The 23,310-nt window shown below is 36.4% G+C and overlaps 9 protein-coding genes across 9 annotated transcripts; 7 read left to right on the top strand and 2 right to left on the bottom strand.

Annotated features, from left to right (window-relative positions):
- Positions 1 to 920: 920 nt before the first annotated feature.
- Positions 921 to 7,502, top strand: GCK72_018412 (uncharacterized protein; the record flags this gene model as incomplete). Its single annotated transcript, XM_053732541.1, has 18 exons — positions 921 to 974; positions 1,021 to 1,246; positions 1,291 to 1,380; positions 1,431 to 2,149; positions 2,197 to 2,537; positions 2,959 to 3,016; positions 3,113 to 3,338; positions 3,385 to 3,474; positions 3,524 to 4,025; positions 4,076 to 4,218; positions 4,267 to 4,352; positions 4,620 to 4,952; positions 5,828 to 6,053; positions 6,098 to 6,187; positions 6,238 to 6,506; positions 6,556 to 6,782; positions 6,827 to 7,058; positions 7,104 to 7,502. The coding sequence occupies 18 exons, from the start codon at positions 921 to 923 to the stop codon at positions 7,500 to 7,502; spliced, it is 4,311 nt and encodes a 1,436-aa protein (XP_053581454.1).
- A 180-nt stretch (positions 7,503 to 7,682) lies between these two features.
- Positions 7,683 to 9,412, bottom strand: GCK72_018411 (uncharacterized protein; the record flags this gene model as incomplete). Its single annotated transcript, XM_053732540.1, has 7 exons — positions 7,683 to 8,078; positions 8,130 to 8,278; positions 8,328 to 8,489; positions 8,535 to 8,820; positions 8,986 to 9,208; positions 9,264 to 9,349; positions 9,398 to 9,412. 7 exons carry the CDS (start codon positions 9,410 to 9,412, stop codon positions 7,683 to 7,685), a joined length of 1,317 nt encoding a protein of 438 aa, XP_053581453.1.
- Positions 9,413 to 10,421: 1,009 nt separating this feature from the next.
- On the top strand, positions 10,422 to 11,994 carry GCK72_018410 (uncharacterized protein; the record flags this gene model as incomplete). Its single annotated transcript, XM_003114092.2, has 8 exons — positions 10,422 to 10,475; positions 10,525 to 10,750; positions 10,797 to 10,886; positions 10,939 to 11,049; positions 11,099 to 11,388; positions 11,431 to 11,665; positions 11,716 to 11,801; positions 11,854 to 11,994. 8 exons carry the CDS (start codon positions 10,422 to 10,424, stop codon positions 11,992 to 11,994), a joined length of 1,233 nt encoding a protein of 410 aa, XP_003114140.2.
- Positions 11,995 to 13,683: 1,689 nt separating this feature from the next.
- Positions 13,684 to 14,854, top strand: GCK72_018409 (uncharacterized protein; the record flags this gene model as incomplete). Its single annotated transcript, XM_053732539.1, has 3 exons — positions 13,684 to 13,753; positions 13,879 to 14,033; positions 14,684 to 14,854. The coding sequence occupies 3 exons, from the start codon at positions 13,684 to 13,686 to the stop codon at positions 14,852 to 14,854; spliced, it is 396 nt and encodes a 131-aa protein (XP_053581452.1).
- An 89-nt stretch (positions 14,855 to 14,943) lies between these two features.
- Positions 14,944 to 16,641, top strand: GCK72_018408 (uncharacterized protein; the record flags this gene model as incomplete). The annotated part of the gene is made up of 4 exons (XM_053732538.1): positions 14,944 to 15,078; positions 15,428 to 15,693; positions 15,916 to 16,168; positions 16,462 to 16,641. The coding sequence occupies 4 exons, from the start codon at positions 14,944 to 14,946 to the stop codon at positions 16,639 to 16,641; spliced, it is 834 nt and encodes a 277-aa protein (XP_053581451.1).
- A 407-nt stretch (positions 16,642 to 17,048) lies between these two features.
- On the top strand, positions 17,049 to 19,022 carry GCK72_018407 (uncharacterized protein; the record flags this gene model as incomplete). Its single annotated transcript, XM_003114475.2, has 7 exons — positions 17,049 to 17,091; positions 17,282 to 17,536; positions 17,583 to 17,709; positions 18,285 to 18,441; positions 18,490 to 18,612; positions 18,665 to 18,801; positions 18,854 to 19,022. 7 exons carry the CDS (start codon positions 17,049 to 17,051, stop codon positions 19,020 to 19,022), a joined length of 1,011 nt encoding a protein of 336 aa, XP_003114523.2.
- A 310-nt stretch (positions 19,023 to 19,332) lies between these two features.
- On the top strand, positions 19,333 to 20,530 carry GCK72_018406 (uncharacterized protein; the record flags this gene model as incomplete). The annotated part of the gene is made up of 3 exons (XM_053732537.1): positions 19,333 to 19,487; positions 19,854 to 20,267; positions 20,311 to 20,530. 3 exons carry the CDS (start codon positions 19,333 to 19,335, stop codon positions 20,528 to 20,530), a joined length of 789 nt encoding a protein of 262 aa, XP_053581450.1.
- Positions 20,531 to 21,937: 1,407 nt separating this feature from the next.
- On the bottom strand, positions 21,938 to 22,427 carry GCK72_018405 (uncharacterized protein; the record flags this gene model as incomplete). The annotated part of the gene is made up of 2 exons (XM_003113943.1): positions 21,938 to 22,249; positions 22,308 to 22,427. The coding sequence occupies 2 exons, from the start codon at positions 22,425 to 22,427 to the stop codon at positions 21,938 to 21,940; spliced, it is 432 nt and encodes a 143-aa protein (XP_003113991.1).
- Positions 22,428 to 22,777: 350 nt separating this feature from the next.
- GCK72_018404 (uncharacterized protein) lies at positions 22,778 to 23,286 on the top strand (the record flags this gene model as incomplete). The annotated part of the gene is made up of 2 exons (XM_003114049.1): positions 22,778 to 22,915; positions 22,993 to 23,286. 2 exons carry the CDS (start codon positions 22,778 to 22,780, stop codon positions 23,284 to 23,286), a joined length of 432 nt encoding a protein of 143 aa, XP_003114097.1.
- Between the last annotated feature and the right edge of the window lie 24 nt (positions 23,287 to 23,310).

Raw genomic sequence — 23,310 nt, 5'->3', positions numbered from 1 at the left:
TAAAACCCTAAATAAAATCAACTGGTACTCCAGCTTTTTCCATGTTTTTAGTTTCCTGAAATTAAGTTATCAAACCATACATACTTGTGCCATCAAATTCTACTCACAAGGTATATTTCTTGATGATGTAGGCACATAATAAAGTCGTATAAAATGTGGAAACTATTCCGATAACTGTGAAAATCCAATAGCCAGCTGTTAGGATAACCATGCCTTTGAAATTAAGAAAGAAAAATAGAATACGTAGGCGTGCTTCGTTCAGTTTTGTTGATCGCTAACAGAAAACATAATTGGTGGCTTTTCATTTTACGTAGAAAAAAAAGATCATTATTTCGTCGATCACAGGGGAATTATGCAAAGATCAGGCAGCTTTTGGACTTGAACGTTTTGAGCTTCGACCGAGAAAAGTGCATAATGTCCACCTACTGCAAAATTTAATGACTTTTGACAATTATTTTATCTTCTTTGTTTCGCTGATTCCAAATTCACATCTTCAGAAAAAAAAATATCATACTGTGTCTAATTCGACCCCATCCATCAAAACATTCGAGTTATTTGAACTACAACCTCCAACACCTACTACATGATCCATCTAAAAATGTGCGACAGGGCAAGATTCTGTCCACTTGCACGTCGTTATCAAAAGATGAACAAAGAGAAATAGACGATTAGATATAAACTACACAGAGACACTGTGTAATTGTAAGAGACGGCTGAGAAAAGGACGCTGATCATAGCAAATGTTTGCAACTGAACTTACTTTTGAACCTACCCAAGGGGGTATATAATGTCTAGACGCTCATGGATTCCAGTATCCTTTTCTCAGAATCAAGATGAATTTTTTGCTTTTGTTAACTTTATTCCCTGTAATTTCTGGCTATAATTATCTCATAATCTCCCCAGTTTTCGGATACAGCCATATGAAATTTATGGGCAAGGTGGCAGATATTCTAGCTGATGCAGGACACAATGTGGTGAGTTTTATTAAACAAAACTTAATTTAATGAAATTGAATTTCAGACTTTCCTGCAACCAATCCTCTATGACTACTATGCACATAAAAAAGTAGTTAAAAATTCGAAAGTGGAAGTGGTGAACTTTGAAATGGATGAAGAAGGAAAAGCCGCTGCCTCTGGTCCAAGTGTTTTCAAATTCTTATGGGATGCCAAAATGCCGAGCAATCCTATATCTGGAGCAAAAGTGAACTCTGGGAAGCTATACAAAGAGTTTGAACATATATGTCGAAGTGAGTACTGATTTTGAAGCTTCCAATTCATATTGTTGTTATAGGAATGCTAACGGACAAACATCTTCATGAATGGATTCTATCGAAAAAATTCGATTCTCATATATCAGAAGCCTTCGACTTTTGTGGACTTTGTAAGTTCATTTCTCGTTTCACTATTTTCATACGTTGACTAAGATTTCAGATCTCGGAGACTACTTGAACTTGAAATCTCCTATTCCTCTTTACACAGGGGTTCGATGTGGAGCTGCATCTTATGCCGTCGGAGAACCAATTCCACTCAATTATCTTCCTACTGAAGGCTCAAAATATGGAGACGAATCGACTGCTCTTGATAGATTGAATGATATTCTCGGACTCACTGCCTATCATTATCAATTTGCATTGTTATTTGATAAGCAATACGATCAAGTATTCAAGTTGACAGGAGGAAAAGTTCGAACTTGGCAAGAAATTCTTCAACGCTCAACTTTCTTTTTGACGAATTCGAATTCATATTTGTCATTCTCGACACCTACAATCTCAAAAGTGATTCAAGTTGGAGGATGTACAATTGAACCGCCGAAAAGTACTAAACTGGATGATCATTTTGATAAAATACTGTCTCTCCGAAAGAATACAATCCTAGTTTCATTTGGAACTGTCATTCAATCCTCCGACATGCCAACTCATTTTAAGAATGGACTCGTCGAGACATTTAGAAAGATGCCCGAAACAACTTTCATTTGGAAATACGAGGAAGAAGACGAGAAATTGAGGAAAGAGCTTCCAGAAAATGTAGTCTTGAGCAAATGGGTTCCACAACCAGCGTTGTTAGCAGATAGTCGTCTCGGTGTATTCGTAACTCATGGAGGATTGGGAAGCACGATGGAAGTTGGGTATGCAGGTGTTCCAAGTGTCATGGTAATTTTGAAGGAATTGTTTTTTCCTCACGAAGTTATTTTTTTCAGATTCCAATATTCAGTGATCAAGGGGCCAACGGAGAAATGCTTTCTCGTCACGGCGGTGCAGTGGTTTACAGCAAATTCGATCTCCCCAATAGTGATAAACTGGTCAACACATTCAGGAAGATTTTGAATAACACTGATTACAAAAAAAATGCACAACGACTATCGGATATTCTCCATAACCAGCCAATGGACCCTAAACAAGTTCTTTTGAATCATTGTGAATTTGTTGCTCGATTCGGAAAAGTTGACAGTTTGGAACCTCACGCTAACAAGTATAATTTTATCAAATACTATTGTCTTGACAGTTTAGCACTGGTTGTTTGTGTTCTGTTGACTGTGTTGTATGTGATCTTTAAGCTCTTATTTTTTGTTTATAACTGTTCAATTAGTTATTTAAAATTAAAACAAGAATAAATTATTTACATTGTAGCAGAAAAAAGTGCATTCAAAGTACAGTTGTTGCAAAGATCATAATCATTTCATAGTTTCGGCGTTTTACAGTTCGCAACAGCACGTATAGACAGTACAAGCTTATGGTCTGTTTTATTGATAAAACTAAAAAGAGAGTAAGTTATCAAAATGAAACGAAACAAAAGCTGATAATGTGTTGTGTACAAATACATCAATTGAAGGGGGAAAAACCAACATAACCAGTTTTTCGATGCTCCATCAAATTGTACTTCTTACCGTCCTGATATTCACATTGATTGGACATGTTTCTCCTTACAACTTTCTTGTTATTTCTCCCGTTTATGGATTCAGTCACATGAAATATATGGCTGCATTGGCTAATCATTTAGCTAGAGCTGGACACAATGTGGTGAGTGTTTTTTTCCTTTTTTGAATATTCTCAAAATCATTGTAAATTTTGAAACATTTTCTTTTTGGTAAATTGTTCCACAAATATATTTTTCAGACATATTTTCAACCGTTTGTCGTAGATGACTATCATGATCACAATCTGATTGAAGTAGAAACTATAGAGGTCTGGAATTATTACCATGATGAAATAGGAATGCAACATATTCCATCTGAAGCGAGTATGCGTGACGCGTGGCATTCATCAATGTATCAGTCGGATGTCGGAGCAGCTATTCTTCTCTCCAGATATTTGTATCCGGCATTTGAGCACATGTGTAGAAGTTAGTTTCCAGAAATTAATGTCAATCAAATCAAGTTTTATTACAGAAATGTTTGAAGACACGGATCTGCATTTTGATTTGAAAGGTCGTCAGTTTGACGTTGTTTTATCGGAAGCATTTGATTTCTGTGGATTATGTAAGTGACTGAAAACTTAGTTCATTGAGATAAAATGTCTTCTTTCCAGACCTTGCAAGTTATCTGGAAATGCCATCATTGATCTCAACATTCACCGGGAATAGACTGAACGCCCTGGCTCCTGTACTCGGTGAACCTTCATTTTTACATTATTTACCTGCTCCAACTTCTCAATATGGAGAGAGATCCACCATTTGGGACCGAGCGAACGACGTGTGGCATAAAATATTCTCGTCTTACGGATTTGCTCAACTTTTCGAAATGCAGTACCAGCAAGTCAAGAAGTTAACGAATGGAAAAGTGAAACATTGGAAAGAAATCATCCATGACGTCACGTATCACTTCTCAAACTCAAATCCATATTTGGATTTTGTCATTCCAACGATTCCGAAAGTTGTGCCAATAGGAGGAATTACTGTGGATCAAGATGATTGGAATACAAGAGATAATCATTCTGATGAATTAGAAAATCTATTGAATCAAAGAAAACATTCTGTTTTTATCTCATTCGGATCAATGGTGAGATCTGTAGATATGCCCCTTGAGTATAAGTGAGTGAAATTATATAAAATCTATTTTAAAATGTTGTAATCAATTTTAGAGAGTCAATGATAAAAGTATTTTTGGATCATCCGAATGTTACTTTCCTTTGGAAATATGAGCATCCAAATGACCAAGATTTGTTGAAGAAGCTCCCCAAAAACGTACACATTGCAAAATGGTTCTCACAGAATTCTCTTTTAAGTCAGTGTTTGAATGATAAGGAAGAAGTAAAGAGCATTCAGTTTTCAGGTGATCGACGAGTAGACCTTTTCGTGACACACGGAGGGCTCGGTAGTACAATGGAACTGGCAAACGCAGCGAAACCGGCGATAGTGGTAAGACTACAAAGAGATAGTTTATCAACGAAACTGTATAGTTGAAGTGGGGGAGACTATACAGAAATGTCTCTCTGTTATTCTGTGTACGCCATTGATAAAAACTGACAAGTTGAGAAAAAATATGATCGATAATGAAATGTTAAAATACTATATATGCATGGATTCAAAACAGAAATATTCGATGAATAACATTGATTAAAATATAGTTGTTGAGATTAGAGCATTCTAATTTTGGTTGGAGATTCGAAAGAGAAACATTTCCAGATTCCTCTATTCGCTGATCAACCTGGAAATGCAAAGATGATAGAACGTCATCGAAGCGTTGTAGTATACTCGAAACTCGACATTCCGAACTGGAAAAAGCTGAGCAACTTGCTACGGAAAATGCTGAATACTGACGTTTATCAAGAACATGCAAATCGACTAGCAGATACACTCCGATTTCAACCTATTTCGCCAGCGGATCTCATGGTTAAACATGCAGAAAATGCGGCTCGTTTTGGCAGAATGCCAAACCTAGTACCTTATGCCAAAGACATGGGTCTTGTTGAGTTCTATAATTTGGATCTTTTATTTTTACTGAGTTTATTTACTTGGGTTGGCAGCTGGTCTGTTTCATATCTTTATACAAGGTTGAAAGGTTCTTTCAAATTGAAAGTTGAATAATCCATTTTGAATCATTATTTCTCTTTTAACGCATTGAACATCAGTACACTTTTGTCAAAGAGAAAAGGTTTCAATATAGGTCTAGACGTCTCCATTATCAATTAAAAGTAAGAAGAATTTTTTGTGATTGATGTTCCCACATGATAGATAGGTTGGTTTACTTCTTTGATAGCGTTGATAGCATTATTTGGTCAAATATTGTCTCTCATTCAACGTAGTTATGTGTCTTCTACTCGTTGTTGTCTATTTTCTTATTTTTCAAACAACAGATGCATACAATTACCTGGTTATTTCCCCAGTTTACGGGTTCAGTCACATGAAATTCCTGGCAAATGTGGCTAATCAACTAGCGGAGGGAGGTCATCGAGTGGTGAGTAAGTTTGAATGTAGTTTGATAAAAAGAGAATAGTCTGAAGAACAAGGAAATCAAGCCGAATGTTCTGGGATATAAAAGTTTTAACCGTTAAAACGTTTTTATACTAGGAATCCAATAGAGAAAAACTCTTTGTAGTTTTGCTCTGAAATTCTACCTTCAAAGTGATATCTTCTCGTAACACATGTTTTTATTTTTGTAAATGTCTCACAATACAAAGTCTCTCCATCAAGTAAAACTGCATTAGCTCAGCCATAGATCTATCCTTTTGATTGACCAATCAGACGAGACTAATAGTTTTCCAATCATGTCGGAATTCCGTCAATGCCTTGAACTAATTAGATTAGATTAGATATCTTCTTTGTTATTGACCAAAATACAGACGAAAACTTGTAAATCGTTTTACTTACTTTCAACCTATTTGTTTTGTCAGACCTACTTTCAACCTTTTGTGATAGAAGCGTATCAAAATCACAAACTTCTCAAGAACAATTCTATAGAAGTGATCAATTACTGGCATGATGAGGAAGGTCGAAAGCATATGCCTCCTAGTAATGATCTCCACGATGCTTGGTATTCTGGAAAGTATCAATCAGCTATCGGTGCAGTTACTGAAATGCCGCAGTTCCTATATTCAGCTTGGGAACATATGTGTAGGAGTGAGGTTTGAAGTATATGACTTGATTCACTCAATGATTTTCAGAAATATTCCAAGACACCGAACTTCATATTATGTTAAAACAAAAAAGTTTTGATGTCGTCATTGCGGAAACCTTCGATTTCTGTGGATTATGTAATTAGAAAGATGTTAGAAACCACAACAATAAACTTGAAAACTTTTAGATCTTGCCGATTACATCGAGTCCAAATCTATCATATCTGTGTTCACTGGTAGCCGCCTGCTAGCTATCACAACTCCTCTTGGTGAACCTTCATGGCTTCACTATTTCCCTGCTCCGAGTTCTGATAGTTTCGGACCTGGAGCTTCGATATTTGATAGAATTAATGATTTGTATCATAAATATGTATTCGGTAACGGATATACTATTGTTTTTGATTGGCAATTCAATCAAATTGCGAGGCTGACAGGAGGAAAAGTTAGATATTGGAAAGTGAGTTCTACCGGTTTTTGGGCGAATGAGATCATGAGTGCTAATTCAGAAAATCCTCCGAGATGTCACATTTCATTTTTCAAATTCGAATCCATATCTTGATTTTTCTGTGCCAACTATTCCGAAAGTAATTCCAATCGGAGGATTCGACATGGATGAAACTGTGGATACATCACTTCCGAAGGAGTTTGAAGAAATCTTGAATAAACGTTCGTTGACAGTATTTGTATCTTTTGGTTCGATGGTAAAATCAAAGTTCATGCCGAATCATTATAAGTAGGTCATATTGTTGAAGCATCTACATCTCCTTGAATTTGCAGAGAAGCCATGACAAAAATGTTCGCTGCGAATTCTCAAAATATAACATTTTTATGGAAATATGAAGACTTGAAAGATCAATTTCTAATTGACCGTCTGCCTGAAAATGTTATTCTAAAGGATTGGTTCCCACAGAGAGCTCTTCTTGCTGATAAGCGAGTGAAACTGTTTATCACCCACGGAGGACTTGGATCCACCATGGAATTGGCTTACGCTGCGAAACCTGCAATCATGGTAAGACAGAAACATAATAAAGAAAAAAGTTAAGTTTCTTTAAAGATTCCACTAATCGCCGAACAACCAGACAATGGAAAAATGCTTCAACGACATGAATCAGTCGAAGTATATTCCAAATACGATATTCCTGACTGGCAGAAATTGAACTCTGTTCTTCACAAGGTACTCACAAACAAATCATATCAGAAATCGGCGAATCGACTAGCACAAGTATTGAAGAATCAACCGATCAAGCCACGAGATCTTCTGGTCAAACACGCCGAGATGGCTGCGAAGTTTGGAAAAATGCCAGAGTTGACTCCAAATGTTCAAGAAATGGGAATCATTGAGTTTTATAATTTGGATATTATTGCTTTGTGTTTGTTAATAATCGTAACATTCATGTATATTGTATGGACTTATATTCGCAACAGTATTCGACTGAAATCGAAGTTGGATTGAATTAGATCTTTATTTGTGTATAGAGATAATAAAAATTAAAAATGGAATGAAAATTAAAAAAATACAAATTTTCCGGAAGGAATAGAGAAAAAAGTTACAAATTTGACAGATGAAAAGTGGAACTTTGAGTAGAACTTTTAGATATTCAAAAGAAAAAAGACAACTTGTCAAAATGACTGCTTACACCGATGTCTCCTTGATTTTTGTTTTCTTCATTATTCCCGATTCGTACATATCACAGTCGGTGTTCCGATTATTGTATACCCATGATGAACCCGATCCTTTAATTGTTGAAGACATCTCTTCTAGCTGCTCAGTTCCATGTTCCCAACTATTGGAATTCGTTGTCGATACGTCAAGTGAACAATCAGTTGTAGGTGTTGGAAGTGTTGGAGTTGTGAAATCAACACCAACTGAATAAACGATGTTTAACTCGACTTCGTAGTTCCAAAATCCAGTCGCGAGCTCCGAAAACTTTGGTCGACGTTGCGGATCCAAATCCCAACAAGGCAGCATGAGCTTCTTCCATTTGATGGGAAATGTGTCGTATATTGCAAGTTTCTGACCGTTAACATTCTGCAATTCTCTCCAGATATCAGAACTCACTCTCAATAGTCTGTCATTTACCTGAAACGCTGCTGCTGGCCAGTTTTGTCCACTGAATGGATGTTTTCTTGTGAAGATCTCCCAGAGAACCACTCCATATGACCAAACATCAGAAGCTTCCGACCAGATATTATCACGGAATGCTTCAGGGGCAATCCACGCATAGGATCCTGAAAATCATTTTTGCAAGAAGTCAAGTAGAAACATTTGTCTACAAACCAGCAATATCATACTCCGAGTCAGGGGAGACTTTTCTGGAATCTCCGAAATCACTGATTTTCAACCGAAGCTGGTTCAATGGTTTCTTTCCACAATGCTGGCACAAGTTAGATTTCATCGAATTTGTATCAGTACGCATACAAACATTGTCTTTGACCAAAACTGAAAAGGCTTAAAGTTGAGAAAAAATACTGGATTAATTCATACCATCATGAGCTTTCAAATCTCGATGAATATATCCTTTCCAAGAGAGATACTCCATTCCTTCAGCAATTTGTTTTGCCCAATTGGCTGAAACATTCAATGGGACCCATGAGTCCGGAGTTAAACTCCGGCAGATCGTTTTTAATGAAGATCCTCTACAACATTCAAGAACCAAGCCAAAGAAGGGACCTTCGCAACAGATTCCAAATGATCGAATGATGTTTTTGTGAGAGAGTTTGCTCAGCACTTCAGCTTCTTGCTTTAGTTTGAAAACTGGAAATAATCCTTCCTTCATCAATTCATTGTTCTAACTTACATCGTTCCTCTTCTGAAGCTAGACGTCGATATCTGTTGGTATTGAACCTTTTCAAAACAATTCTCATAGTTTGCTCACTGGATTCACCGACATGAAAATAAATAGAATATCAGGTGAAATGTAGGAGAGAATCCTCACATCTAGAATTTTGTTGAGCTTCACATCAACTGTGAATATAGTCGCCGTAGTTCCTTCATCAATTTTCAAGTTATCCAGAGTCCAAATTTCGCCGGGCAACTTGAAATCATCCGCGTTGAACTTTACCAGTTCGTCGTTTCCAGAACGAAGAACTTTGGCATGGTTCGCAGGAAAAAACCCGAATTTTCCATTCAGTTCACCTTGAAACCATCTTTCAAACTGGCTGGAAAGTAGATTTTAGTTCGTGTTTCTTTAAAAAATGTTTAAAAATTAAATACCTCTCTGTGGAAGAAATGATTGTTCCACATGACAAGTCCAGTTCACCATCAGATTCAGCATTCCAATCATGAGTAACCACGCATTTCTGTGAATAAGGAAAAACTGAATGGTTTCTATCAGTCGCCATTTTTACCTTGAACTGATCCATTTGATAATTTGAGATGAAAAAACAACAGAAAGCTGTTTTTACCCGTCGATTTTACTCATAAGTTCTGTAATTTGAAATTTCTAAATACTAAATTTTGTTAACTCAAAAACATTAGGATATTTTGAAACTCTTTCGAAAAGTCAGTGAAAAGCAATAAAAGAAAAAGAATTGGCACAATTCGAAAACGTTTGCGCGGAAAAGAAGAATCAGAAAAACTTAGAAATTGGACTACGAAACACAAGTCATGACTGAAAATGACTCATTTTTTGTTTTTTTTTTTGTTGTTTTTTGTTGTCTAATTCTCCTATGTTTTGAGTTATGAACTATTGGTTCATTTTTTGAATAGCAAATAAATTTAGTTCTGTCGAATGACTCACTTACCAATTTTGTGAAACGAGTTGATTTCTTCGAGAATTTTGTGAATTGCTTTCAGCATAAGCAGACAATTACAGAGCAGTCTTGTATAGTTTTTGATAGTAGTTTTTGATATTTATTTGAGTCAATAAACCATGTTTTGATGTTTGAGAAAGTAATGAAGAAGTATGAAGCATCAGTCATTTGACAACTAGCAGCAAGAAACTGAAACTTGAATTAAAAAAACAACAAAAAAATTAAATTAGAATAAACTAGTTTCAGATGTTCACTTCCAGCTCGTGTGTGATGATCCAGACGATAGACGCCTATATAATATATATATATATATATATATATATATAACATCCTTTGTCCACTTTCAGTATTTGTTCCTAGAATATATATCTGAAATAGAGAGACTCAAGAATCAGTACAATTAAAAACAAATATCATCATTTTTCTGTCCATTGACCCCGTGCACAATCGTTATCAGAGAAGACGAAACTGATAAATTGTTCTCGTCTAAATATCATCAGACCTGTATATTATGGAGGTGAAAAACCTATTCATTCTCTTCTACTTGTTCTTATTCTCCTTTCATAATGTATCTGGATATAACTTTTTGGTGATATCGCCCGTTTATGGATTCAGTCATATGAAATGTATGGCAGCAATTGCAAATCAATTGGCAGATGCTGGTCATCAAGTTGTAAGTATTTATTTAAAACCATGTTCAACAATAAACTTCATGATTTCAGACGTACTTCCAGCCATTTGTAGTTGAACTTTTTCAAAATCATGATCTTATCAAAAACCCTAATATAAAAGTTATTGACTTTTGGCATGATGAAGAGGGTCGAAAGAATTTGCCAAGTGATGGAGTGCTCAGTGATGCATGGACTTCTGTGAAATATCAATCGGATATTGGTGTCAAGATATTTGCTCCGAGAGTTCTTCACAGCGCTTTTCAGCATATGTGTAGACGTAAGTAGGATATTTCAAGATTTGTCAATGATTGAATAAATTCCAGGAATGTTCGAGGATAAAGAACTTCACAAAATGCTGAAAGATCAGAAATTTGATGTAGTTTTGTCGGAAACTTTTGATTTCTGCGGCTTATGTGAGTTGAAGTGATGATTCTGTCCGTATCTCAATAGTTAAAAACGTTACAGACCTTGCTGATTATCTAGAAATGCCTGCAATCATTTCTGTATTCACGGGAAGCAAATTGAGTGCAATTACAGATGCATTGGGAGAACCATCCTTTCTTCATTATTATCCATGTGAGTATTCTTTTTGCTCCTAACTACAGTCTCTATTAACTATTTTCAGCTCCATCTTCCAACTTCGGTCCAAAAATTTCATTGTATGACCGAATGAACAATTTATGGTATAAACTCCTGTCTACTTCTGCATTCGGAGAACTTTTTGATAGACAATACGCTGATATTTCAAAGATAATGAATGGAACTGTGAGACATTGGAAACCAATCCTAGGAGATGTCACCTATCATTTTGCCAATTCGAATCCTTATCTTGATTTCGTTGTTCCCACAATTCCGAAAGTTGTGCCAATCGGTGGCTACACAATGGACTACAAACAAGTGCCTCCAGTCTCAAAAGTATAGTTTTAGTGGTTGAAAGTTATTTAATTCAAATTTCAGGAGCTAGACACAATTCTCAATTTGAGACCGTACAATGTCTTCATCTCATACGGAACAATGGTGGCTTCCAAGTATATGCCAGATGATTACAAACACTCAATGATCAACTTATTCAAGCACAATCAGAACGTTACATTTTTATGGAAATATGAAGATGCGGAAGAGAAATACATCAAAGAGAATATTCCAGAAAATGTACATCTCTCCAAATGGTTCCCACAACAGTCTTTGCTTGGTTAGTCGTCGTTCTTATAATAACAAAAACTACGAGAATTGTATTTGTAGCTGATAAGCGTGTGAATCTGTTCATCACTCACGGAGGACTCGGCAGTACAATGGAATTGGCGTATGCAGCAAAAACAGGCATCGTGGTAAGTATTCATATTGCCCAGTGAGTTGAGAGCAATGAGAACAAGTTTTCAGACTCCACTATTTGCTGAACAACCCAGTAATGCTCAAATGCTAGCAAGGCATGGATCAGTGGAAGTTTATTCAAAGCATGATATTCCCAACTGGAAGAAACAGAGCGATCTATTGAGAAAAATGTTGATTGATGAGAAGTAATACCTACTCCCTATTAATATTTTCTATTCGATTCAAATAATAAGCTTACAGGTATCAAATTGCCGCAAATCGACTTGCAGAAATTTTGAATCACCAACCAATAAATCCAAAAGATCTGGTTCTGAAACATGCTGAAAATGCCGCTAGATTTGGGAAGATGCCTTCATTGACTCCATTTGCAAAAGATATGGGATTTCTAGAATTTTACAATCTTGATATTATCGTCTACTGTATTTCATTTGCATTATTTGCCATTTATGGAGCGATCGAAACATTTTTATTTGTCAAAAAATGTTTTGTAACTCGAAGAGTTAAAACTGAATAAATTTCGAGACATTAATTAATTCCTCTTCCTATGATTTCTGTTATCAATTCTAGCAAGTACTGGTGGAGAAGAAACTGTATGTTTTTTATTCTGAAAGGCCAGGGGATTAAAAAATTTGTTCTGATATTTGAAGAGAACAGATGACAAAGAAGGTCAATAATCTATTAATTATTAAATTGGGGTCTATCTAAAAAAGAAAATTGTAAAATCGATTTGAATTTTAGCAATATATTAGGAGAAAAGAGATAAAGCCTGCGAGAATTAGCGCCAAAGGTGCGCCAGTAACTTTTTGCTTTTAAAAAGAAACGATTTTCGAGTGAAAAATATTCTGAAAAATGTTTTTTACGAAAGTCACATTAAAAACGTGACCTTCTTTTTCCAATTTTTGCGGATCTCGGGAAATAACACGAGGATTCCTCTTCTGGTCGGATTTCGATCGGATTTTCATCACAAGTTTCGATCTGACTGTCCGCTGCCCAGAAGTTGATCGGACCTTGGTTGGATTTTGAAAGCGTTGCGTGTGTCGCAACACGTGCTTCTTTTGTTTCAATCTTTGTTCAAAGTTTTATTTATTAGTTCGTCCTACTGATGATCGTTTTTTGAGTCAAGGATGCTTATGTCTATCAAGACTTGCATTATTTTTCATACAGATTTCGAAAAAATCGTTAGTCAACGAATTTCGGTAGTGGATGTGCTCAAGCTCAATGGAAAATTTAGGTGGAATCTCATGGCCGAAAATCTCAAAGTTTTTCAGCATATCACTAAAAAGTCAACTGCTAAAGAAATCGGTGACTAGTTGGAAAACTGACTTATGTCGAGACCCGGTGATAATAATATTAACTTGAAACTGAGTTGACCAGAATCTCACATACGTTTCTTGTCTACGTCTTTAGAAAAAAAACTATGCAGTTAAAATAATAACACTTCTTGTTGGGTGCCCGCCAGGTTGATCATCTAACTTCTTCTAACTCAGAAGCTCCACCGCACAAAAGAAGGCATCTATTTTTTCCGGAATTTTCGTTGGATCTTCACCGACCATTTAGATCAAAATTTTCCAATATACATTCGAATCGAAAGCAACATCTTAGATCTTGCTCATCCCATTTGCAAAGACTCGTCAAATATCTTCATCGAACTTATCCCTGATTTCACCCTTCAATGAATCTGACAACATAGGAGACACATGTCGAAGAAAAATGTCAGTAGCAAAAATTTTTTTTTCGTACTTCGAGCTCATCACTCTATAAATTATGGTGACTGAATTCAACTACCGAGCGTTTTCTGTCACTTTGACAGGGTTGATTGCTTCCTTTTTTATTGTTATCCTGAATATTCGGCTTTTGTGGAGATTTCAAGGTTCTTCTATGAAGAATAAACCCGAGTATCACTTATTTAAAATTCGTTTCATCATTGATATTTGCTATTCTTTTGCAGGTGAGACTAATTTCAGATAGCTTTGAGTAATGTTAAATTCTTGAATTAACCATTGTGAGAAGAAGATAACTTTGATTCGTACTGTTTTCAAATGAAAAATCCAAATACAATATTATATTTTTCAGTAAGTATTTATTACACTGCTCTTATCGTCTCCTACATCGATCCATTTATTCTTTTCCATTACAAATCCTTATTCGTTGGAACACTATTATCTTCAAATATTGTAGCCACTCGGTTTATTTTGGGTGCTATCATATCCACCGAAAGACTTATTGCTGTATTTTTCCCTGTCAAATTTCACAACAACCGACGAAAAATTTCCATCTTTTCATTCACCGCAATAGTTGTTTTATGGGGAATGATGGAAGATGTCATGTATTTTTGCGTCTGTAATATTTCTCCATTTGAGAAGGAATGCTCTATCTTGGGATGCACATGGAATGATTGCTTCGTGCAGTATTGGACCGGGACTAAACTAGTATTCCAATTGAATTCATACAACGAACTTCATTTAAACTCATTAAGGTAATCGGAGCATTCACATGCAGCAGTTCTGTTATTCTCTTCGTAAAACTACTCTTCTTGAAAAGGGCGATACATCTGAATAGTGATCTGTCCAAGGCATGAGAGTATTCCTTTTTATAATTAGACTTGCATTAAACTTCAGACGAATTACTTATGCATCGGCGACGCCTTTCTAACTCTTCTTTTTGACTTCTCACCTTTTCTGGTCACACTCATTTTCAAGACGCAACTTTTATCAGCTGACGTGAGTTTTATAATGAGAATGCGAATATGGTTTAGTTTTTGTTGGAGTTCTAAAAATATGGGAGGGTACGAAAATTGTGTGGTGTAATGGATCAGAGATTCAAACTAAAAATAATCACTTTGAAATGTGACTAACTCTGGCAAAAGAAGACATTTCAGATCTACGGACCATACAATGCAACTGCAAAAAGTCTTGCATGCCTCGTCGATGCCATCATTGCCACGTTTATTCTCAACAAGTCATCGTCGAAACAAGTCTCGATCAGAAGTGTGAATCCTCGCAGTGCCGTCACTTCTGACAGATTTTTATCTAGCAAAACCAATAATTAAAATGAATGGAAATTTATGAAACCTAAATTTTCGAACTTCCTTCATGCATAATTGGTCATTGAATCATAATTTCTTTTTCTTGTTTTAGTATGTATTCTTACCCGAAAACTACCCAAAAGCCACTTGCTAGACGATTCAAAAGCGATGAGACAGTAGGAGACGCAAACGGAAAAGGAGGACACGATGCGGCAGATACTGCTGTTGTTGCAAAGACTTCGATCAGTGTAAGAAAAAAGAAAACGCTGTCGTAGACGCCTTTGTATCTCCTTCCATCCTCTCTCATCCACTTAGTCTAATTCCTTTTTTCGTTGTTACCTCTACATAGATCAAATGAAGTTTCTAACTCGCACTTGTTTTTTGATTATTGGCTTTTCATCTGCAGTTTATTCCACTGATCAAAGTTGGAAGGTGAGAGATTTTGAATGAAATTAATACATGTATCTAGCTTGCAACTATCAATGAAACTTGATTGAGGTTTTGCGGCATTTTGCAAGTTTAGATTTTGGAAACTCTGATCCAACCGCAATATTTTTTAACACAAACCACAATGCAAACTAATGTACATAAGTTTAGGACGATGACGGATTAGAAGTAACGATAACAAAAGCGATAGACGATGCGGAATGTGATATAAAATCTGCCGGTGGAGATGTTGTTGATCAGTATTACAAATTAACAGATGAGAAAGGTGTAGAGATTGGAAGTAATTTTGGAAAGAAACCGTATACATTCACATTGGGAAGAAATCAAGTAATACCTGGAATGGATCGAGCAATGAGAGGAATGTGTATCGGAGAAATTCGAAAAGTTGTCATTCCACCCAAGCTTGGATTCGCCAAGTTGGTTTATTTTTTCTATTTTGGAGAGTTATCGAAATTTTCAAAAATTATTGAGTCTAAAGAAATATTAAGTTTTTTTTCTCAATTCTGGAGTTTGGTGAGAGGTTCACTCCAATAATAAGTAGATCAAAAGTGTAATTATGTATGTATTCAGAATCCAAACATTCCTTTCCCAGATGAGATATGATCTTTGAAATCATACTAGCTATTTCTTTATTACAGAGATGCGAGTGGTCAGCCACTCTATTACACTGTTCAACTGGTGAACCTGTTCCGTGCGAATCCAGGCGAGAGATGGGTCACTGAGGAAGGAATTCAAATTGAACAGACACACAAGATTGAAGCAGAGAAGTGTAAAAAAGCAGAGCAAGGAGATAAGATTTATCAGCAATACGTTCTGAGATTAGAAGATAACACACTCGTGGATTCATCGTATTCCAGAAATGCTCCGTTTGTTTTCAGATTGAGAAACCGGGTGAGTTATTCGTTGAATTATTTTAATACATGTATACGGGAAACCCTGAAAAATAGTTAATTAGTTCTCTACTGATTGAGGTTTCTAAAGCACTTTTTGAATCCTAATTCCATATTCTTCCCTGCGTCGACGATTCAGCTGCAGTTTCTTTTAATTCCACTAACTTCTCATTTTCTTTTAACAGCCAAACTCGCAGACCCGTGTTAAAAAGGGCAAGATTCAGTGATTTAATTTGCCAACAACCGATCGTTTTCATTTGAATGAAATTCCACCTGAATCCCCAAAATTTAAAGGAAGTTATCGACGGAATGGACATTGCTATGGATGGAATGTGTGAAGGAGAACGTCGCCGTGTTGTTATTCCATCAGAATACGGATACGGTGCTCAAGGATCTCCACCCGAAATTCCAGGAGGAGCTCGACTTTTTTTCGAAATTGTTCTAGAGAAACTGGTAAAAAGAGATGAACTTTAATTATATAATGTTTTTGTTTTTTTCTGAAGTTTAAGAAATAATTTATATTTTTATTCCTGTTCCAATTTGAACGTTCTCTGTTAATGTTATGTACGTGTTTGTGCCATAAACTATTCCGTTTTGCTTTTTAAATTGCAGCTGACACCTTTGCTTTCAATAAGAGTACTGGTGAAACAGCACCGATGTCGTAATATTCAAAGCCCGAAAAAGCAGCTGAAATTGAATTGAAGCTCCAATTCAATCCCACATCACTCCGTCACAAGTTTATCGAGAATTATAGAGAAGGAGAGTCGGCTGATTAGTTAGGAGAAGAAGAAGAAACCTATAATTTGGAATTTTATTGTTAACAAGATATTCCAAAGTTGTCTAGAAAGGCATTTAGGCTCTCAAGATATTTTCTTCTTTTCATGTCAGCAGAAATTCTTGAAATCATGAGGAATTCAACTGAATGTGAGTTTTATTTTATAGAATGAATTAATTGATTACGTATAAACATTATTGGTCTTCGCTTATTGCAGTTTCATAGTGTTTGAAATAAGATATAAGAGTAACCTGGGATCTGAAAAAGTTTCATTTTAGTGGCAAAGTTGACACAAAAGCATTTTTTGTTCCGTCCAATTCACAATATTCTCATTTCCAGGCAATCCAACCATCTTCTCCGTCTTTCTCTCTGGAACTCTTCACAAAATGAGCATGATTGAGAACATTGTCTACACATTAATCGTGTCAACCTCTTCTTTATTCACCGTATTATGTTGTCTCGTGGTTGGCCGTTCCAACGTTTTCCATCCAAATCTTCAAGGTCCCATCTGGTGGACAGCCTTCTTCTACTTTGAACTCACAATCAGCAAGATGTTGACTATTGTTTTCCAGACAACATACTTGAATGATCACTGTAAGTTCTGCCCTTAGATATTCAAAATATTAATTAGTTCTTCCAGATGAACCATCAGGTGGAATGTTTATTCTAATGTGGATTGCTGCAACTCATTATCATTTCATATTTACTGTAATGGCTGCCCCGATAGTCGTTGTAGCTGAAAGAAGTCTTGCCACGAAATTTGTTTTGTAAGTTGTGCAGTATTATTGGCAATGAGATTAAAAAGTCAGTATTAGTCATTCACTCCAACAAGCATCATACTTCAGTTGGAACACACGTCAGAATTTAACAAAACACAAAAGACAAAGATTTTGAGAACCTAGACGAGTAATTAGTAGCATCAGAAAGTTTGAACTAGTAATGAGCACTGTGATTTTTTGTTCTTTTTTCAAGAAATCAGGAAGTGAAATACGGAAAAACCCAGAATCTGAGTGGGTTGACAATTATTATTATCCCATCATTTCCTTGTAGACTTTTACCAAACTTGATTCAAAGTTTAGTCTGTCTTGAGAACTTTGAGAAAAAACAAACAATACATAATTGATCGGTATGGATAGTAATCATAGAAGATTAAGAGTCTAAAAGTTCAGATAAGTAGATCAGAAATCGGTTGTTTTGAAAAATAGTTATTATAGCTAGTGCACTGAATTCGAACTCTTAGATTCTGAAATGTTACCAATGACTCAGGAATCTGGTATTTTTCAAGAAAGATGATCCACCTGAAAGATACCTTGACTCCAGTTTCAAAACCGTGTTTTTTCAGTGACTACGAAAGAAAGAAGCGCCGTTACATACTCGTATCTCTCTTTTTATTTCAACTCGGTTTCGCAACCATCTTCACTCTTCTTACTGTATTCAATATACTTCGATATGTGTCAGCAGCAGTTATTGCTGGTCTTATTGCTATGACTTCACTCCTCGTGAGTTCAAATATCAATTTAATCACACACTAACTTATTTTTCATCAGATTTTTCTCCACATAAACCGAATCAACAAGCGAACTTTGCGGTTCGTTGAGACACAGAACAGGGATATTAAATTCGATTTGAGCGTGAGATACCAGCTGCGAGAAAACGTCAAAACATTCAAGGTAAAAATTCTTATCTTGAAAAATGTGAACTCTTTGAAATTGCGGTTTTCAGATGTTAAACATATTGCTGCTCATGCTCACAGCAATGATTGTTCTTCTGGCTTTTCTGAAAACTATTCCAATGATTATAGGAGTTGAAGAAGACACAAAGTACATCTTCAAAATAAGTACAGATATGATAGTACACGCGTAAGAACACTGAATTTTGTTTGAATCAGATATTCCAATGATTTTTTTTCAGTGGTCCAATTTACGTGACTTGTACATTGATCTGGGCTGTGGACGACTATTGGATAGTGTTCTGTAGATTCTTGGGACAAGAAAAACAAAAAGTGATTCCTCGAAAACCCGATTCGAGCAAGAAGGAAGAAGACATTTACTTCGAGCAATTTTTGCAATCGTTGAAATAGAGACCGACGGGAAACTCTGTTACGACCTCTGACTAATGAGATCATATGAGATATTAAACAGAGCCGCCTACCTCTATGTCATTTCTTTTTTCTTGTGTTCAACACATTTTCTTTTTTTCTGTCTATGTTGTCACTTTTTCTTTGTTTCATAGTTTTTGTGGAAATCGTGAGAAAAAATAACTCAATTTTTGAGGGAAAACACTGGACTAGTTGTAATTTTGTCCAAGATCAGATTTATGTTCTTTTTTTCGAATGAACGTTGTCAATCACTTCTTTTTGGTGTAAAAACTCAATTTCAGAAGAAGAAAATATGTTCAAATCCTTGTTTGGAGTCGGTGTTACTGGTTTTTATGACCGTGAAATGAAAGCAGAATACTCTGTACCCTACATGATAATCTACGTTCTGATAATGATTGTTGCGTTTTTTGTGACAAGTTTTGGTATCAGAATCGCTTTGTCGATAAGGTAAACATTCTTAGAAAACCTATGCATTTGCTTTAAATGTTTCAATAATTCAAATATTATATTCATAATTTCCAGAGCTTATCACCCAAACGTAAATCGTTTATTTTGTTTTGCACTTGGCACGTGGCTTATCATTTTTATCAGTAAAATTTGCGCATTTTTGTTTCATATTCGGGCAGAAAACACTTCCGATCCTTCAGATCCCGCACTGATTTTTCTACGAATATCTGTGTTCACCAGATATTTTTATTTCTATTTTGGGTCTGCTGCACCTTTGGCGTCTACTGTGGAAAGAGGATTCGCAACATTACTCCTGTCGTAAGTATTGCATTTTTCAGATTTAATGAAAACTAAACATAATTTCAGAAGCTACGAAAAGACATCAAAATTTCCAATATTCGTATTGATAGCATCTCTGAATATTGGACTTGCTTCATGTTTCACTATTCTCACAGTTTTTTTCGAAATTCGATTCGGTTTTATAATTATAATACCACTATCCTACTTGCTCATTTGTTTTGTATTACTCAGCTTCCTCTACAAATTCAATTTATCTCAATTCCACAAATTGAACAAATATCATAGAGAAGAATACACTTTGAGCAGAAGATTTCAACTAAAAGAGAACATTCGAGTTCTATCACTTCTCATGAAAATGATCTACGCTGTGATAATATTCATTGCAATCATTGTTGCTGGATTTACACTTCCCATCTTTTTTAATTTTGGTCATTTGACGAGTGATTTCATGAGGACAGTTGTTGATTTTTGTGTGCATTGGTAAACTATATCTTGAGTTCTAAGCATGATTAATTATTTTCAGTAATCCGTGTATTGTGATTCCGATGACAGCATTTTTCATCCCTGAATTCAAAAAACAGGTCAAAGCTTCACTATGTAAGAGGGTGTCGTTAGGAAGAGGAAGTGTGGATTCTCACTATAGAAGTTATCGGGAAGACTCGAATCAAGCTGATGTATATTTTGATCTTTTCAAGAAAACAACCAAAAAATCAATTCCTAACAAAACCTTACCAACTCGATAATTTTCTTCTTTAATAAACTGCTCTTCTGAAATGTATTATATTCTGAATTTCGAGACCATCCAAATACGCCGTAGTTTTGGTTGGAATCCAGTTGAAACATTCTAATAAGAATTTCCCTTCTTGAAATGCATACGAAGTTACAGAATTATCCAGGGCCGCGCGCACGCAGCCCCGTTACGCAAAAATTGAGCTGTTGGCGAATCTCAACTCGAGACTGCCACACAGGTCAGCCCGCCCCAAAGTGCAATGGGTAGGCCTCACCATGGGGATTCCGCCTTGATGATCACGGAATACCCCCAGCCAGGTAAGTTTATGAGTCGCCGAGATGTGGGAGTAGTAGTGGGCAGTGTCCCGACATTACGCGGGTTCCGCCGTCTGCCATGTTTTGCATGCAGGGGGCGGAGTCTTCTTCGCATGGAAGAAACGGAGAATTAAGTAACATAGCGAAGATTATTGTGAATTTTTGAGGAGAAAAATGAAAGTACTGGAAGTTTGCTTACTTTAGAACCATAATTATTTTTTAAAGTAATGTACAGTACCTGAAACTTCAGAAAACACACAATTATGGTTTTTGATAACCATACTTGTCAAGGGCCGGGCCGGGCCGGGCCGGGCCGGGCTTTTTTTCCAAAACTTCAGGCCCGGCCCGGCCCGGCCCAAGCCCGGCCCGGCCATGGCCGGCCCGGCCCGGCCCCTCAGGCCCCTCTTTTGGAGAGAATTTTTTTTTTCAAATTTTTTTCAAAATTTTTTTCGAATTTGAGCAAAGTTGGACTAAGTTCAACTTTGATTTTTTTCATAGAATAATGCATGTGTGTCTGAGTTCATATTCATATCGAAAGAATATTTTCAAAGATTTTTTTTCAAGTTTTATAATATAATTACTTTCGCCATTTTTTAATTGTTTAATTTAATTGCCCAAACTGTTTCGCCGCTCGATCTCAGCGGGGTTTCGACCGAATTTAATATTTTTTCGTTATGAAAATGAGCTCCCGAAGACACACAGATTATTCTGGGAAAAAATCAGATTTTACCTATTTACACCTTCAAGTTTTCCATTGCCGGAGGCGTCTCGCTGAAAAATTCAGCCCATCTTTCGAAAAATATACTAAATCATGATGAAAAAACTATAAAAAACGAGTATATTGGGAAATTTTTCCCCATGAAAAATTGAATTTGTGGAAAAAATTTGAAAATTTTTCTCAAAAATCCCATATCCCTGAAAAGAGGGGCCTGAGGGGCCGGGCCCGGGCCGAAGCTTTTCAGGCCCGGGGGCCGGGCCGGGCCCGGGGGCCGGGCCGGGCCCGGGGGCCGGCCCCTCATTTGACAAGTATGTTGATAACTTTATTATTTCTTACCGAAAACAATAAATTAGACAACGTTTTTTACAAGACAAATTTAGAAAAAAAATTATTCAGACGGTTTCTGCTCTGTCGTAGCCTGTTGAATTGGAATGGATCTTCCTTGAATTGTTTCTTTCTTTGGTGCCTCGATCGACAGTTTTCCATCTTCCGACAAGTTTGACGAAACTGCTGAGAAATCGACGTCTTCTGGGAGAAGAATCACACGAGAGAACGACTTCTTCGAGTATCCGTGCTCATTCTTGACTTCTTGCTCTCCTTGAATCGTCAGATTTCTTCCATCCAAATTGATCTTCAAATCGTCTGGTTTGAATTGAGAAACATTCAAGTTGACAGCGAATTTCTCATCTGTATTGATGATCTGAAAATAGAGACAGTGAGAAATCAAATAGGCTTTTTGAAATCAAAAGAAAACTTACCTCAGAAGACGTCTTTCCTTCTCCACGGGGCACAAGATGACGATCCATTCTCCCAAAATCTTTCATCAATTCATTGAAAATCGAATGTTGAGTTGGACGACAGTAGTGGTAGATTGACATTTTGAAGTAGTTGAGCAGCTTTCACAATGGAAGTGAATGTTGCTTCATTTCATTCCACCCCGGTATATATACAAATTCCCATTCATTTCTAGAACTTTCCTGAACCTTCGGGCACTTTTCTGACGAAATTTCCATCTCCTTCTAGTAAATGAGACAAAGAAACAGTGTGTCAACTGAAGAGACGCAGACACTTTATCGCCTGCGTCTCTCGCTGCGGGGACACCTCGCCGCCCTCCTTTGCTTCTGGGTGCTTCCAGAATGTTCTAGAATGTCTCTCAGGAAGGGTATATAAGTGAAGGCGATTCAGATGAAACCAACACACTTTCTTCAAGTGAATATTCATTTCAACAATGCTCGTCCTCCGCTCTCCATTCTCCGATTCATCGGTTCTTGACCATATTCTCGATGAGATCACTGGATCTGTTCAGTTGCCGTATTGGAGAGATGCTGATCACAATTCTTTCAATTTCTCGGATAATATTGGAGAGGTAAGTAACAATTGACAATTATTTCTAGACTAGGAATCTGGATTTCTGAATTTCAATTTCATTGTTTTTGTTTTCAGATCGTGAACAACGATTCCAAATTCTCAGTTCAGATTGATGTCTCTCACTTCAAACCAGAAGATCTCAAGATTCAATTGGATGGAAGAGAGCTCAAAATTGAAGGATCTCAAGAGACAAAATCGGAGCACGGATACTCGAAAAGATCATTCTCGAAGATGATTCTTCTGCCAGAGGATGCCGATTTGACTGCTGTAAAATCTGCTATTTCGAACGAAGGAAAGCTCCAGATTGAGGCACCAAAGACTGCAAACACATCTCGTTCTATTCCAATCAATTTCGTGGCTAAACATTGATTATTTTTAAATGAATTATTGTAT

This window comes from Caenorhabditis remanei, chromosome V (assembly GCF_010183535.1).
Source record: "Caenorhabditis remanei strain PX506 chromosome V, whole genome shotgun sequence".
Lineage (NCBI taxonomy): Eukaryota > Metazoa > Nematoda > Chromadorea > Rhabditida > Rhabditidae > Caenorhabditis > Caenorhabditis remanei.
This window is presented reverse-complemented; position numbering and strand designations above follow the sequence as displayed.